The sequence below is a fragment of the Homalodisca vitripennis genome, chromosome X, assembly GCF_021130785.1.
Source record: "Homalodisca vitripennis isolate AUS2020 chromosome X, UT_GWSS_2.1, whole genome shotgun sequence".
NCBI lineage: Eukaryota > Metazoa > Arthropoda > Insecta > Hemiptera > Cicadellidae > Homalodisca > Homalodisca vitripennis.
This window is the reverse complement of record NC_060215.1, coordinates 138,978,797-138,995,810: the sequence shown is the minus strand read 5'-3', so window position 1 is coordinate 138,995,810 and position 17,014 is coordinate 138,978,797. Positions and strand designations below refer to the sequence as shown.

General features: G+C 32.4%; 1 protein-coding gene across 4 annotated transcripts in view; it reads left to right on the top strand.

Annotated features, from left to right (window-relative positions):
- The window catches only part of LOC124369909 (nascent polypeptide-associated complex subunit alpha, muscle-specific form-like), a 183,801-nt gene extending 174,059 nt beyond the window's left edge, over positions 1-9,742 (top strand). For all 4 annotated transcript variants that reach the window (XM_046828080.1, XM_046828081.1, XM_046828079.1 and 1 more), the window contains 5 exons: positions 868-1,182; positions 3,952-4,067; positions 5,748-5,931; positions 6,736-6,815; positions 9,107-9,742. In XM_046828080.1, the coding sequence (XP_046684036.1) occupies positions 868-1,182; positions 3,952-4,067; positions 5,748-5,931; positions 6,736-6,813 (693 nt within the window). In that variant the 3' untranslated portion in view covers positions 6,814-6,815; positions 9,107-9,742. The remainder of the gene's footprint in view (positions 1-867; positions 1,183-3,951; positions 4,068-5,747; positions 5,932-6,735; positions 6,816-9,106) is intronic.
- Positions 9,743-17,014: the final 7,272 nt, after the last annotated feature.

Here is a 17,014-nt window from a genome sequence, read left to right as displayed (position 1 = left end):
ATTCTTTGATCAGTTCTTTTTGTCATTTTCAACAGTACACAATGCGATGTGCATGACCCATGATGTTCAGCCAGAGATTGTTCGTGCGATCTGGCTTAAAGCTATAAACGCAGGTCGGATACTCTTCGGACAGACCTATTATTAAATTTTTTTTATCAAAACCAGTTAAAAGTCAGTTTATAGGTAAAAAGGTTGTAAAGCTATGAAACATTGGTTGGAAAATCTATATTTAAGTTTATATGACTAAGGTGGAGACAATTCCTTATGATGAATTCAATTGAATTCATTCGTGGAATATCAAAAGAAATTTGTAGGTAAAATACATACCTATGGTTGCAATTTTAAAATGTATTTTGTAGGAAGGTTGGCTTTTGACTGTTTTATATTTCTTATAAAACCGATGCTGTCACAAACATCTAGGCAACCCAAGAGATGTTCAGGAACGGCACTAGCCGCAAATATCAAGATATTGGGCTAAAAAGATAAATTGACTGAAAGATCTAGTTTACTGCGGGGGAAGATGGAGTGGGAGGGTAGCTAGCCCAAATATTAGGGAGAACCTATCCCTGTTTCCTTTGGCTGGTATGACTGAAGTAATGCTCATTATCCTACTTATGGTAACTGTACAATGGGATCTGGGCATACAATCCCTCACCCATCTCTTCTCCACCTTCCAACCTGTCATTCTGCCGCACAGAAGACCTTAGTGTACTAGGTGTTTATTCTAGTACAATACAATTTTCCTGACTTTTTCTCTGTAATCAGAATTACTTATTAACATCCTAGTAAGTTATTTTCAGTTGTGAGCATTAGTTATTATAAAATGTCTTTTATTTCTTTTATGAAGGAATTAATCTGTTTCAATAGGAGGTGGCCCCTGTAGAGAGAAAACTGAAGCCCACAACTCTCAACATCGAGTTCAACAACAAGGACAGCCCACCACCACCTTTGCAGTCTCCGAGAACTCCTGTGATGAAGAGTGCAGGAGCTTCGCCCAAGATATATATCCAGAACCCTCAACAGAAGGGGCTAATGAAGCGGTTCCTGGCGTCGAGGGGCAAGATGGGGTCAACACCCCGCCTCTCCCCCACCTCTGCCACAATGCCACCACTCCGCTCCCCCGCTATCTCACCCAGTAGCCTGCTGACTGAACCGTTTATAAGTTTCACATCCGTCGTGCAGGTAGTGTCATATTACATTTCTTGGATCTTGTATTTAGCTCAAATGTAAGGTAGAAAACAATGTTAAGTTGCATACGTACAATCATATCAGCTCTGTTGATTATTTTTGAAATCTTCCAAAATTGTCTATAATCAAATAGTATTATAACCAATATTTTTCTTAGTTTAGTTGTTTAATCTGCATAAAAGTCCTTGCTTCATAGAAGTCTAGTAAGGACAACACACTATTTATTTAGGCTTTTGACAAACAATGAGAATGTAATTGTCACAAGACACTTCATTACAAAATTTGTGTATACCAGGCAATAAAAAAAGTTTACTTCTCCTGGTAGTTTGTTAATGAATGCAGGTAGAAAAAAAATATGAAAATATTTTGTGGCCAATAGAACGTGCTTTGTAGTACACATAACATTTTAGAGGATGCTCGTAAAGGGAGTTCTTGGAAACACAACATTTTCAAATGGTAATGGTAGTACAGTACTTGGCCGGAAAACAGACTTCTTTTAACAATTCTTCTTTATTCTACAGTAATTATATATTTTTTTATATTTAATTTATTATGGAGTAAAGACCTACAAAATACTGTGACTTCCCAAACATATTTTAAGCACTTATGATTTTATGTTGTAGTATAATTATGGTGTAATAAAATACTTGGAAAATATTGCTATTGAAATCGAGTGAAAATAACCGCTGTATTGAGAACTGTTAATACGGAAACTACGCATCCTTAATCTGAACTGATTCAGACTCAGTCAACCCCTTGGGTACCTCAAGCAAATATTTTGAATCAGGAAAATCTACCAAAAATTTTCATCAATTTGTCGTTTCAGACAAACCTGGCAAAAAACTTCAAACTAAAAAAACTTTGGCTTTGGTATTTTTATTTAAGGTAGGTCACCTTGATTTTTGTGAAAAAACTGTGTATTGAAGTTAACTAATTCTGTATTTCTGTTAACTGTGTATTTAGTTATCAGATTCTGTATAATCTCAAATTGTAAAACTTACTTCACTTGTATGTGTGCTAAAGTAATAAGGATATATGTTTGTTTCACAATAGTGTTTACTGTTATTGTTGCTACTGGTTGATAATTTACTTATAGAACCATATTGGTTTTATGGCTTTAATATTGAGTTCCTGATCTATTACAGATCAGTTGTAATGTAAGAGTAAGAAGAACAATAAGATTGAGAACCTTATCCAGTTATCGGTCTGTAAAGAAGTGTATGGTTGTTGAATCTCATCAGTAACTTTACTTTCATAGTAGGTTTGGACCTTCAAGTCAAAGTAGTTCAGTACTTAAATAAATACCACAAGGAAAGAACATTAACCCTTTGCGCTTGAAAGGCCAGCAGCACTGGCCACACCAAGGTTGTGGACAGCTCTAGTTAGTTTTTCTGTAGTTTGTCCTAGCAACTTGTACGCCCAGTACAGATGGCCACGCTACATTCATTGACAGCTCAGCGGCCATATTTGTTGTTTCCCTCCCCAGATCGGAATTATTTTTCAATTTATTCCGCGTTATTTACATATTAATTTAAATGAATATAATATAATTAAATGAATTATAAGTTTAAAGAAGAAGTGAAAAATAATTTAAAATTTATTTTTAATGAATCTTTATAATACAAAGATAACATTTTTGTACATACATACAGATACATTTCAGATACATTTTGGATATTTCACTCTTTTACGTATATTTGTAACAAGATAAGTCAATAAAGTAGGACTTTAAAGTTATGTTATACTCAAACATGATCTGTTTAACATTTTTCTCAGTCTTTACTTTTTTTTACAGGATAAAACTTTTTAACATAAATACCTATGTGTAGTCAAGAATAATTAGCACACGTCTTCTAGTAAAATTTTCTAGGTTTCTATCCCTTCTATCACTTTAGTATATAAGCCCACTACATGTCATTCATCTTATTTGCACAATCAATGTTTAGTGAAGAATTATAAGCTAATTTAAAATTTACCTCTTTATTTAAAAATTACTTTAAAACTAAATAGATAGGTTTCAGTACTCACCATTTATTATAAAACAAAGAGAATATTAGAAAATAACTTTTGTTTAGTGGCCAATGGCGCTGGCCTTATGAGCTATGGACGTATTATCTTGGCCAGTACAGCTGGACATACGAGCTGAGGTAACATTATGGTAAAAATTAATCTGCGCTTCCAACAAAATGGCGGCGGCCAGTAGAGCTGGCCATACCAGCTCCAAGAACAAACTATAAATACTGCCTTCGAGTGCATAGGGTTAATATTATAATTGTGTACCATTTCTTTCAAAAATAGATCTACCTGTCATACAAGCTAAGGTAAAGTAGTGTACATTGCTGATTACCATGCTGTGCTATGGCTTCCTTGTAAAAATTTGCTTCTGGCTAAGATGATGGAGTACACTTGCAACGTATTCCATACCTTTATAATGATTTATTTACTTTTTGCAAGATGATTAATGTGGATTAAAATGACAGTGATCCACTTCATACAATTAGTCATACACCTACATCATCCAAGTTACTTCCATTACTTTTTGGTAGTGGAAGTATTATAAGTTTTCATGGGAAAATAACAATATGATTTTGTCTGTTTCTTCTGAATTACACGTAAATAACAGCACCAAAAACAATTGCATTTGGACCAAGCCTAAAAACTATGAATAAAAACAAGGCATATTTCTTTTTTGTCCAAGTGTACCGTACCTAACGAAGTTATATTTTTACACTAGATTGTGATATTGATTTTTTTGTCTCGCAGAGTAAGGAGAAAGGAGAGGAACCAATTAACCTTGGCACCAGACCCGGTTATAAATCTGCAGAGGACAAAATACAAAACGAACTTCGTGAGATGAGGAGGAGAGAGGAAGAATTGAGGTATGTCCATCTCTTCAGTAGAACTGTTTAGCAATTTGAGTAATATATGTACTCTAGTTGTCCCAAAGCTACCCTAAACATGTAACTGGTAGTTATTTAATGAAAATGACAACAAAATGGGAAAATGCCTCGGACTGTATAGTTTAATATTTATACAAAACTGTAATTTTTAAGTTGTCGTCATATTCAGTTTATAATGCATATATTTATGTTTTTCATTAAATGTCTGCTAAAAGGCAATTTCAAAGCAGCACTTAATTTTTGGTAGGAATTGTGTTATTCCTTATAATGAAAAAAATAAATCTAATATTTGAGATATATATATATTATATATAATAGTTTAACAAAACAGATGGTTGTATAGCTACGTTTACTTGCAACAAGAAATTGCACAATTTTTGTGTCCGATAGTAAAAATGCAAGTCTAAATGGACACACAAGGTCTCGAAAGCGGTGTTGCGAAGGCAGTTGTTTGTGCGAACTATCACAAGGGTTTCCGACAGTAAAACAGTCCAGTAAAAACAGACCTTTATGCACACCAATGTCACAACCAATATTAAAGAGCTGTTCTGTAGAACCGGAGATCAGTATAAATTTGCCTCTGCCTGTATGAATGAAGAATTTTTCATTTCATTAGTGTAGGGCAGTAAAACTTCTGTATAAAAAACATTGCCGAGATCACTGTTATGTATGAACAGACTTTACACTGATTTTTGCAACAAGAAGCAACAGTAGCTATTGCAAATATTTGCAACACTTTAGCGACAGTGCTCGCGATTAAAATTGCTTTCCTTGTCCACAATACGCTATAGCAGGTCACAAGTTCTCTCACAATTTTTCTTTTGCAAGTGTAAACATAGCTTAAGATTGATTAACCTCGCTAAGTGTATAATAAAGAATCAAGAAGAACAATTGATGAAATAAAAAATAAATTATCACTTTTTTTATTTCAATTACATTATTGATTAAGTAATTAGAATGTAATGTCAAGAGATCATTTCTTAAAATAATAATTTATTGTTTCACATTCTTTTATTAATTAATTATTTTTGTTTAGTACAAGAAGCTTATAAATTGCACTTAGTCTTGTAAGAACCTTTGCTCTGCTTCCAGAGTGACAGGATATTCAAGATTGGTAAGGTTAGGGGGTAGGGGCCGCCTCCTATAGAGATCCATGAGGAAGAATTAGGGCACTAATCTCAAAGTCATGTCTCCACGGAAGAAGGGGACGCCAGCTCTGAACCAGCCTCTCCAGTCAAAGCAGGCAGGGGGTGGCACACACTTGTTGAGGCTAGCAAGTACTTCTGAGGTTAGGGAACAAACCCCACCAACTCCAACAGTCATCTCCCGCAGTAGACTAGACCTATCGCATTGCCCTTGCACCCCAGAATCTCAACACTTGCGGTCAGTGATGTGCCACTCCTGGATATCCATAAGGTTACCATATTTAAATGACACATCGGTTTTTGTTGTGCCCAGTGGTAGGTTCAACTGAAAGGTGTAAAAACTAGCTAGAAGTGTGATCCCTGCTGGATCGTAAAATTGTTTCACCTTGTATCTATTTCAAAAATTGTATTTATACTTTTATTTCCAGAAGCTCAGTAGCAAACTAAATGGTTACAACATGTCAACATGTAACCATGTTTCAGTAAGGTATGAATGTTTGTATGGAATTTGCAGGCAGCAGCGACGCACCAGTCTCTACTCTGCCCGTTCCCAACCTGACCTGCTCAACATCGACAATGAGCCTCTAGAGCCTGAGCCCTCCTCGCTGGAGGATGAGCCCACCAGGCTGCCCAACATGTCTAAACTACGTTCAGCCCTTAGTGTTCAAAACCTGTTGGACGTTGGAATGGAGGATAAGGTAAATGACGACCTTAGACTCACAATGCATTGTCACTTTTAGACCCTAAGACCCTCAAGGATGGTCTACAGAATCAATGGAAAGTTTATTCCATCCATATTCAAATTCCAGGGTGCTTTTAAATATTTTCTCTGTGAGAAATATAATGAGATTACGTTTTGACCACTTCTGTTCCAAAAATTAATTTTTCTTTCAAGTATGACTTTTTTAAGGGTTCAATTACAATTTTAATTTAATTACAAACATACCAAATTTGAACTATCTTATCGTCTTACCCACTAATACCAACCATTGCCTTCCTTGCTTTAATTTTTATGTAGTTTCTGGAAATTGTCAAAGTTCAGAAAGCTATTTTGTGTAAATGTTTGCCCTGAATATGAAAACTGTTTTTCCTATCTTGTATCGTTAAAAATTATGTATTGGTCACAATTTCTAAAGTGGAAGGTGCACATTGTATTAAAAATGTAACTGAAAGTTTAAAGCATCTTCTCAAAGTGTATGTTTGAATGTTATAGTATCCAATATTTTTCCAACTTATCTAGAAAAAAGAAATTTGTTTATGTGAGTTAGTAAATTCGATATGCACATTGTACCATGTAAAATCCAAAAAAGTAACCAATTTTAATATGTTTAGAGCACTTATTGGATTGAGCTCTTTGGATTTTATACACAGGGAACAGTGTCTGGAATGTTTAATATCAGACAAATTATTAACTAAGATTAGTAAATTAGTAACTAGGATTTTCTTATACGATTGCGAATATTTTAAATATCAAGCCTAAGAACTTTAAACTTTTGTTGCAGCCTGCTCCAAGACGTCTTCCCAAGAAGAAGTCTGCGCTGATTGAACAGTGGGAGAGTAGGATTAAAAACACAAACTGAATGTATGTATTCCAGTTATCCAATATTTAATTGATTTTCAAGAATTGATTGGTTCTTAGTCAGTCTCAGTGCTCAATCATTGCTTTTATTCCGACAGTTCCAAGAATTATGTAGAAAAGTGGCCTTAGTTTTAAAACTATTATTTATGTATCAATTCTGTAGTATTATTACAGATACAATGCATATCGTTCAAAAAGTTGATAACTTGCACTTGCTTCAATTTTTCTAGGTGCGAGTCATATTTTGGATTTATGAAACTGAAATGCATTGTTACAGTTTATAATGCAATCTGTCGGGTCCACAGTTGTAACACAGTGAAAACATTTACACCTCAACAAAATATGCAAATATGACTAAGGCTAGTGAATACAACATGTAAATATTGAACTAAATTTTGAACTCTACTAAATAAAAAAATCCAAAATTTCGGATTTGGTGACTAAATTTTTATTTATTTTAAAGCATCACAATACATCATAATTTGTCTCAAGTGATTTGTCATCAAATTCAAAATGTACCACTAAATTAAAATACTGTACTAAATATTCACTAAAAAAATCACTGATAAATATGATCAACTGAATAAAAAAGTCAAACATGGAGTGTTATAGGAATAATAGAGCAATAAATTGGAAAACTAGAAGTTTTGTAAGAACTATGGAGTAGAAAGTTTGAAATATTTATATTTTATGTTTGTTTTTAATAATAAAATACTAGCATAAATTAAAGTACTTAAAATATACACTATAAATAAATTTTACTACACATGAAAATGAAATAACAAAACTAGAAATTATATTGAGGATTTAAAAAATGCTTCTAAAACCAATCTAATGTATTTTGTAAGTTTGCTCGCTGAGTCTGTTATCAGAATTGGCCTATCAGATCTAAGATCTTATTGAATTAGATTCTCTATTTTAGTTTTTTTGAGGATATCTAAGAGTTGATAGACCAATTCTGAGCCTAGATTCAACCTTGAGGTTTTTATACCCTATGTGGTTGTTTTACAATTAGTCATTGAATACTGAATACATATTATAAAATCTCACTAATTCAGACCTCACCAATCTTAACTTCTGCTACTCCACATTCCCATCCTTATTTGTGTGGCAAAGATTTTGGGAAGATGAAGCGGTTGTATAACTGCTCATGGTGTAGAAGTTCTTCATACTGGAAATCCACACTCAAGATGCCTCACACCATCTTCATCAATTGATGTGATTCCATTATTTACTGTCATTTCAATAGATATTAAGGCACATAATTTGAAGGAAAAAATTTAAAAACCATTTTCTAGTTCCATTTTATTTTTCTCTGTTTGACTACAGTGGTTTTACTGGAAAATCCATCACTAAACAATGTAATCAAACAGTACATTTTACTAAAAAGACTAAGTTAGGTTTTATAACTTTAATTTTGCTTCGATACCAAGATATTTGATTAAAACCTAAAATAGGTGTCTGGAAATGGAATTTGAAAATGGTGAGCATTTTAAGATCTATTACCTTGATCCCCATATGATTCTGGATACTCTTGTTATAACTACAACATGAATACTTCCAAGTCATTTGTAATCTGAAAAATAATGTTAAATGAATTTCAAGTTAATCTCTTTGCAAGTGTGCATGACATATATATAATCTCACACGAAACAGTGGGTCTGTTGAATTATTTTTCCTCACATAAACATTTGATAGTCAGAAAGGAATACTCATGTTTCGAAATTTCACTAATCAATGATGGGTTAGGATCGAAAAATTATTTTTGCCAATTAGAGTATATTTGGAAATATAACAATATCTTTTAAACTGAAATTACACATAGCATAAAAAGTTTGCTAATGGTGCATAACAGCTATCTTCTTAAATTTCTGAACAGGTGATGCTGGGTTATCCTCCATGAATAATAGACATCGTCAGCTGCTTGGAGGCCTTGCAGTTCACTTATAAGATCTTGTTACTGACAAATCATATTTGTTTTGTTGTATTCTCATTGAGAACAAGATCATTTTTAAGTGTATATTCTTGGGCCAAACTAAAGACAATGAACAAGTCTATTCTAGTTGATTTGTCTCCTTATTAGATGTGAGTAGCACAGTGTCATCCGTGTGTACATCAGTATTTTACAATATTCTCCTAGATGTTCTGCGAAGTCGTTTATGATAATATGAATAGAACTGGTCCAAGTACCGAGCCTTGTGGAACCTCTCTTCTGACTGGCAGAAGTTTAGACTAAACTATACTTATGAGTCTGTTGACTGTGTCCTATACTGATGTTTTGTTCTGTTTTCCAGGTTGCAATCCATGTCCTGAACTGAGTCAAGATTCATGAGATGATAAATATTAAGCATATTTCGTTAAATGTTAATTCTCTGTTCGTCAAACTTCTTATACCTTATTGGATTTGTAGATTTAATTTAATTTTGACAGTTTAATTTGAATACTGTAATAGCTTTTGACTAACCTAAATTATATGTTTTTCAGTGTAGTTCTCCAATATTCCTTAAAACAGTTTCTCATACATTATTTAATCTGAAATTTAGTATCGTTTTATATGATTATGTGAGAGCAGCTCCAGGGCTGTTTAAAAAACTGTTTGATTTGTATGATGGAGATGTACAATCGTATTATTCTCGGTTTTTGTTAATATTTACTATGTAAGCTGTTAATTAGTTATAGATAACGATATATAAATATATTTAAGGCTTAGCTTTAAAAATAAAGTTTTCGTCTGTAACATTAATCAGTAATTGTTCTACTCGAGCCAGACTTAAAGTCTACAGAATTGTTCTTTCCTCAAAGAACGGACTATGCTCTGGCAAGGGTAGTTTGCTTTGGCTCCGAAAGCCTAAACTTGTATAAAATCTTAAAGAATGGTTTTGAGAATTTGGCTTATCATAATGCTTTTAATAAAGTTGTCATTACCAAAATGTGTTTTTCTTTAACCCTTTGCGTCCCATGATAACGATTTTTAGTTGGTGGAAGACATTGCTTATGATGCCAAGGCGACGATCCGTCGTCGATGTCTTAGTGTGCAAAAAGTGACGATAAGTCGTTGCCGAGTGTTATCGTAAATTTAACTAATCCTTTTTACATACCATATTGTTTATATTTTATTTCTTAACTATCCTGCAACAGGAACAATGTAATTCACATAGTACTTTAATTACAAGAAAAAAAACAGAACAGAGTTGCAACAACAGCTGGCAGGGATCAGCTGGTCCCTGGCTTGCGATTAAACAACTCGCTACTTATAATAAATATAATAGTTATTTTTTTACTATTATATTTTAATAATAAACAGAATTGTAACTTAAAAATAGCAAATTAATGTTGAGTTTGTTACTTTATGTTAATTACAAAATAATTCTTTTTTATTATTTTTAAATAACGTATTTTTTTCCATATTTTGAAATCCAAATTTTTATCAAAGGTTACCAAAGACGTACTCTTTTTTTGAATAATTCAGATTTAGGATATTTAAAAAGTTTTAAAACATAAAAAGCTCTCTTTTGTATTTAAAGTTTGGCTTTATCTTGAATAATTGAGAACTGGTGCCAAAAATACTAACACCACCAAATTATTTCATGTGCAAAGCGCTAAGGGCGAGAAGTTCTCTTCAAAGTAGACCAGTGGGTTAAGAAATCAAAATTTATATTTTTGCATACAAACATTTATTGGAAAGATGCAAGAAGCCCTGCTTCCTCTGAAATTCTGAATATCAATTCCAAAAAAATTAAATTAAAACCATAGGTTACATCTGGCCTTATTACTGTCATTCTTAACCTAGAAAAATTTTATATTAGAACAAAAATGAAACCGTACAGTCTCTAATTGAAAAATAATTTCATCGGTACTGAAATTCTTTGTATTCCTTGATTAAGCGTGTAAAAGCGTGTTCGGCTGTATGGCATGTAATTAAATCAGAGGCCGGTAACTACTATAAACGAGAAAATCCGATTCCACCCATTACAGCTGAAGAATTTAATAACCATTATATAAGTATTGGGGAAAAGGTAGTTCATAGTGCAAGAACATTAAATAATAGCAATTTAAGTTATATGTCCTACCTGAGGAAAGTTGAAAGGCCTTCAGAAACTTTTCACTTGAAGTGTGTTAGTGAGTTTGAGGTTCTTAATATTATGAGATCCTTAAAGTCTTCCAGGGGTGAGAATGTTTTTGGTTTTAGTAACAGAGTGATTAAACACATTGCTAATTGTATTGTTAGGCCCTTAACATTTTTAATTAATCTTTCTTTTCGCTGTTCTACTTTCCCAAACTGCTTAAAAAATTCCAAGAGTATACCACTTTTTAAAAAAGGTAATAGATCCAATATAGATAATTATCGAACAATTTGTATAGTTTCAGTGTTTTCCAAAATAATGGAGACGTGTTAAAAACCAAGTTTTAAAATTTTTGGATAAACATAATATTTTAAGTAATAGTCAGTTTGGATTCAGCCATGGTCGATCCACAACAGAAGCTTTGAATGAAGTTGTAAATAGTATTTTAAGTGGTTTTGAGAAATGTGAGTATGCTAATATGACTCTTGTGGACCTCTTGCAAGGCCTTTGATAGTATTTCCCATCACACTCTTCTTAGTAAGCTGAAATTGTATGGTATTATCGATGAACCATTGCACTTTTTTTAAACTTATCTTTGTGGCAGAATGCACAGTCTCGGTTGCTGGTACAGAGTCCACATTTCGAGAGGTCCTTGCTGGGGTTCCACAGGGATCTGTTCTGGGTCCACTTTTGTTTATTATATACATTAACGATCTGCCTTTCAATGTTCCATGTAAGACCACTCTTTATGCCGATGACACTTCATTTATAGTTACTGGTGAGTTACTTAATGAGGTAAAAAACACATAGTGATGAGGTAATGGAGGTTGCTTATTCTTGGTTTAATTGTAATAATCTAGAAGTCAATACTGATAAAACAGAATCAATTTGCTTCACATTGAAAAAGTTGAATGTAAAAGAAAATTGCTCTAAACCAGTTAAGTTGCTTCGAGTGGTTTTTGACCAGAAGCTTTCTTGGGAGGCTCACACCACCACAGTAATTTCAAAACTGTCTAGGGCCTGTTTTCTACTTAGAGAATGAAAATCTTGTGTTGGTGGAGATATGATGCTTATCTTCATGATGCCCTAGAGTAACACAGTCGCAAACAAGTAAACTGAAGTAAATGATTTTATTCCTTTTCATAAATACATATTACATACAAAATTTAAATCAGGAATCATATACTACCACAATAACAAGTTGCGTGGCAGCATTACTTATTTAAACGTACAGTTCTTTACATAAAAACAAAAATAGCTCAGTGACGTCTGCACTTATTGTAAAATCTAACATACTAATACTTACTATCTACCCAAAAAAAACGAAACTTAACTTAAACCACAAATCTTAATAAAATATAGTTAAATATTATTCCAGTACGAAACTTAAAAAACTAAGATTTTCTTTTTCAAAGAGCCAGCTTTTTACAGCTTTACAAAATTTATTTAAATTATTATTTTCTTTTACATTTATTGGTAATTGATTAAAAAATTTGAGAGCAACATAGGCAAAGGACAACCTGAAAATTGATTTATTTACTTTGGGTAATCTAAAGTTTAGTTGGTAATTACTTCTAGTGTTGAAAGCAGTGTTAAAAGTACCTCTGTTCCCACTTCTTACGTAAAATATTTTTAAAACTTTGAATACATAAAGATGTTGCACAGGCAATATTGTTAAGAAATTAAAAAGGGGGAAAGAACTCTCTCTTTTATTTTTATTCAATATTATTCTTAATAAAAAATTTTGTGTTGTTCTAATTTTTTTAATCAAGTAATTAAAAGATCCTCCCCAACACGTTATGCCATACTGAATTTTCGAATCAATTAAAGCAAAATAAATGGTTCTCATTAGGGTGACATCACAAAAATTTTTCAAAAAATAGAATGTTCTAACAGTAGATCTAAGCTTACTATGCAGGGTATTTATGTGTATATTCCAAATTAACTTATTATCAATAATCACACCTAAGTATCTAAAACTATCAACTTTTTCTAAAGGTTGGCAAACACATGGATTTAAATTACGATCTACATCATGGTATACCAAAGGTAAAGGCAAGTCAAAGCCTCTTTTGTCAAAGTTAATAAACTTAGTCTTCTTCACATTTACTTGCATCATGTTTTCTTTGCACCACAAACTCAACAATGAAAGGTCACCATCAATAACCAAATATAGTTCATGTGGATCAGGTTTTGAGTATAAAAACGCAATATCATCGGCAAATGCACTTACACTCCCACCGAAGCCTTGTTTCAAAAGATCATTTATAAAAATCAAAAAGAGGGTAGCAGAGATGACGGAGCCCTGTGGAACCCCTCTGGTGACCGGCAGTGGCCGGCTCAGGTGATCCCCCACCCGCACCCGCTGGGTACGGCCGGCGAGGAAACTCCCGAACCAGTCCAAAGCCACGCCCCTCACCCCCGCGTCCCCCATTTTGTCCAAAAGTATTCGGTGGGGTACAAGGTCAAATGCCTTCTTAAAATTGATAAAGAGCCCCGTGGTCTTCTGACCCGTATTTATACTACTGTAAATTTTGTTCGTGAATTGGATTAGGGCATCTTCAGTAGATTTATTTTTTGTGAAGCCAAATTGGTTCGGATCAAAAAAATTTATTGAATTAAGATAAGCAATTAAATTTTTTCTGATGATTTTTTTCTATGATTTTAGAAAAAACTGAAAGTAAACTTATTGGTCTTAGGTTATCAACTCTTATGGACTTTCCCGATTTTAGAATCGGAATTACAACACTAGATTTCAAAAGCTCAGGAAAAATACCGGTACTGAAACTAATATTTATTATGTGAGTTAAAATGGGAGCAATAAAATTGGATATGTTTTTGACTAAATCAACTGTAATTCCGTCAAAACCCGATGACTTCTTGTTTTTTAAAGAACGAATTATATTTAGAACTTCAAATTCATTAGTAGGAGGAATGAAGAAAGATTGCGGATAGATTTGTCGGTGTAACTGATTAGCTGTCTGAACTGTCTGATTAGTGCTGTTATCAGACTGCACTGAAACTAGATAGTTGTTGATATGGTCTGCAACTTTGCTGGGTTCCGTTACGATGTCCCCGTTATCTAGCTCTATCTTATCTACCGACTTGTTTGAAGACGACCCGGTCAACCCGTTAATAACCTTCCATTGCTGAGCCGAATCACCATTACAATTTTTTATCTTATTTGCAAAGTACACGTTTTTTGTTAGTTCTATTTCACTTTTCAGCCTTAGACAATACTTATTGTAATATGTACGAAAATTTAAATCATAAGGTCTTTTTTTTAGAGTTTTATATAAGTTCTTTTTCTTTTTCATCTTATATAAAATATTTGTATTAATCCAAGGACTAATTAGTTTGGCTTTAAACAATAATATTGGAATTTTTAATATTGCTTTTACAGTTATTTAAACAGTTATTTAGCACAGTGATAAAACTTTCAAAACAAATATTCACATCACTAACATTAAGAAACTGATTAGGGTCTACATCTCTGACTCTCTGCTCAAAAAGCTTCATATTTATTACTGGTTTATTAATCGTATTATAGAGAATATTTTCAAAATCAGGATTATTATTTAATTTTCCATTGTAATTACATTTTAAGGCAACTAAGCAGTGGTCCGTTAAGTCAATATCAAAAACTGCGCTTTGAAAACAATCAATATTTCGACACAACAAAAATGTGGTCAATACAGGTTTTGGAAGTCAAGCTTATTCTAGTTGGAGTGTTGATAAAAGACATAAAACCATTATTATACATTAGACTTAAATAGTCTTGAACATGAGGTGAAATAGTATCCAAAATATCAATATTAACGTCCCCTACGTAAAAAGAGCTTTTATTAATTTTTACAATGGTTTGTTGCAATTCGGTTACATAAGCGCTCTCAGAGAAACTATGTAATCTATACACACAACATAACTGATAGTTACAATTTCCTAATTTAAAATCCAATAAAATAAAATCAGCAGTGGTCATGTTTACATCTAGCTTACTGGCAACGATATCTTCCCTGACAAAACACATAACACCTCCAGCTCTATACTTGTCATTGCACTGGGTAAACAAATTATAGCCAGGAATATTGTATAAAGCAGATTCATCAGTCCCTATCCAGATTTCACTAAGAACAATAACAGTGATTTTGGTTCCTAACTGGTGCAATTCGGCAATTAAACCATTAAAATTTTTCCTTACACTCCTTATATTGACGTGAATTAAGGTGAAAAAGGGTTCACTATTGGGACTTTGAAAGGCAAAAATACTATTAATATCTGTATCTACAACCTGACTGTCTGAAATTATCATTTATTTATTAAAACTTCTCCATGGTGAGGCATAGAATGCAAGAGCGAGATAAATACAATAATTTTTTGGGGATTAATTCACATAAAATTGTCATTTTATAATTTATGTTGCTTTGGTGGACAAATAGACTTCATTTCATGTCACTTCAAGTGGCTAAATTGAAAAATCAGAAATCATTTTAAATGAAATAAATGTTGACTTCCAAAAAACTTTTTTGTCTCTCTTATTTCTCATTATTTTGTGTTTGTAGTCTTGTTATAAAATGTTACTTGAAGCATACTGTGATGTACTAAACTACTTATATTAGACATGAAATTCTGTATGTGTAAGTATTATCCAATTCCAGAATAAATTTAGTGTTCTAACAAAAATTTTGGAAGTCAAAGAGAATAAGGAAAACAGTCAATCGTCTGATTTTTATGTAGTTGTTTACCACAAGAAAAAACAACTAAATTTTCAACATTTTACTCTTGAATAGCAAAGCAAATGTAAAAATATACAAAATAAGATAATATTGTATTGTAAAAATCAGCTCTAGTAAACACATAAAATGAGAGAATTTGTGGATATTTTGCATTACTAAAAAATTAAAATGTTTGTTCTTTTGTAACACAAACAGAATTTTTAGTAATTTCTTAAATAAAATTGTACTTAACGCAAAGGTAGTATATGTGAAGTAGTGTATAAAAAAAATATACAATTGAAAGATTTGCTTATTATTTTTAGAGAAGCATGTATAGAGTAAAGTTGAGTAATTAGCTATGAGTTTTGTCTAATCACTAATACTCTTCATTAGTTCTTGTGAGAAAGTTCTACTCCAAACGCAGACACAGTGGGATAACCAATGTCCGAACGGTCTAATAAAAAAAAAAAACATTGTGTCTGTACCGAGTGTATAAATGATTAAGAATTCGTTTTTATTTCAGTATCAGGCTGTTAAAAGCTTGATAATAATCACATAGAAGTTTGAAAGGATAAGATCTTAACGACTTTCACAAATCAACATTTGTTTCAACCGTAAAATACTTTAATTCCACATTTGATACAAATAAATGTTTCACCTATAAAGATGACTTCCAATCCACTGGATCACGTCTAGATTTATATCAGTAATCATTTGAACTGAATTAAATTATACTGAAGAAAGCAGGGTTTTTCCGGGCATTTGGGCAAAAATAAACATATCATACCAAAGCGTTGTGACATGCATAAGTCAGGAATCACATCAACAAAACACAACACTAATTATTAAAAAAAAATTTTAATAAACTTTTAATAATGAGTGTTCTGTTTTGTTTTGATTAAGTGCATGTTTTATAGAGTTAGTGTACAAGGGGTTGACACAAAATGTGGTTGTGATTCCTGACTTGGGCGTGTCACAACACTCTGGTATGATTTGTTTATTTTAACCTAGATTCTGGTTATGTGTTAGGTTAGTTAATCACCTGAGAAAGAGATCAGATTGCAGGTCTCAAAATATAGTGTTACTGATTTTTTGTGTCACTGAACAATGTTAAATGTCCAGAAAAATCCTGTTTTCTCCACAGTCCTTCCATCGTAAAAAAACAAACTTCATACAAAGTATATTACTTTATTTTTTAGAACATAGGTTTCTAATCCATTTGAACCCTTGATTCTATTAACCGTTTTGTTCTGTTAACTTTATTTATACTCAGTATTAATAAAATTGAGCTTGAAAAAAACAGCCAAATTATTTTAAATAAATCATATAAATGAAATTTAAAATAAACTATCTATTAAAATTAAAACGATTGTTTTACTTTTTAAAACTTGATATAAAGTAAGGACACAGAGTTTAAAGATTA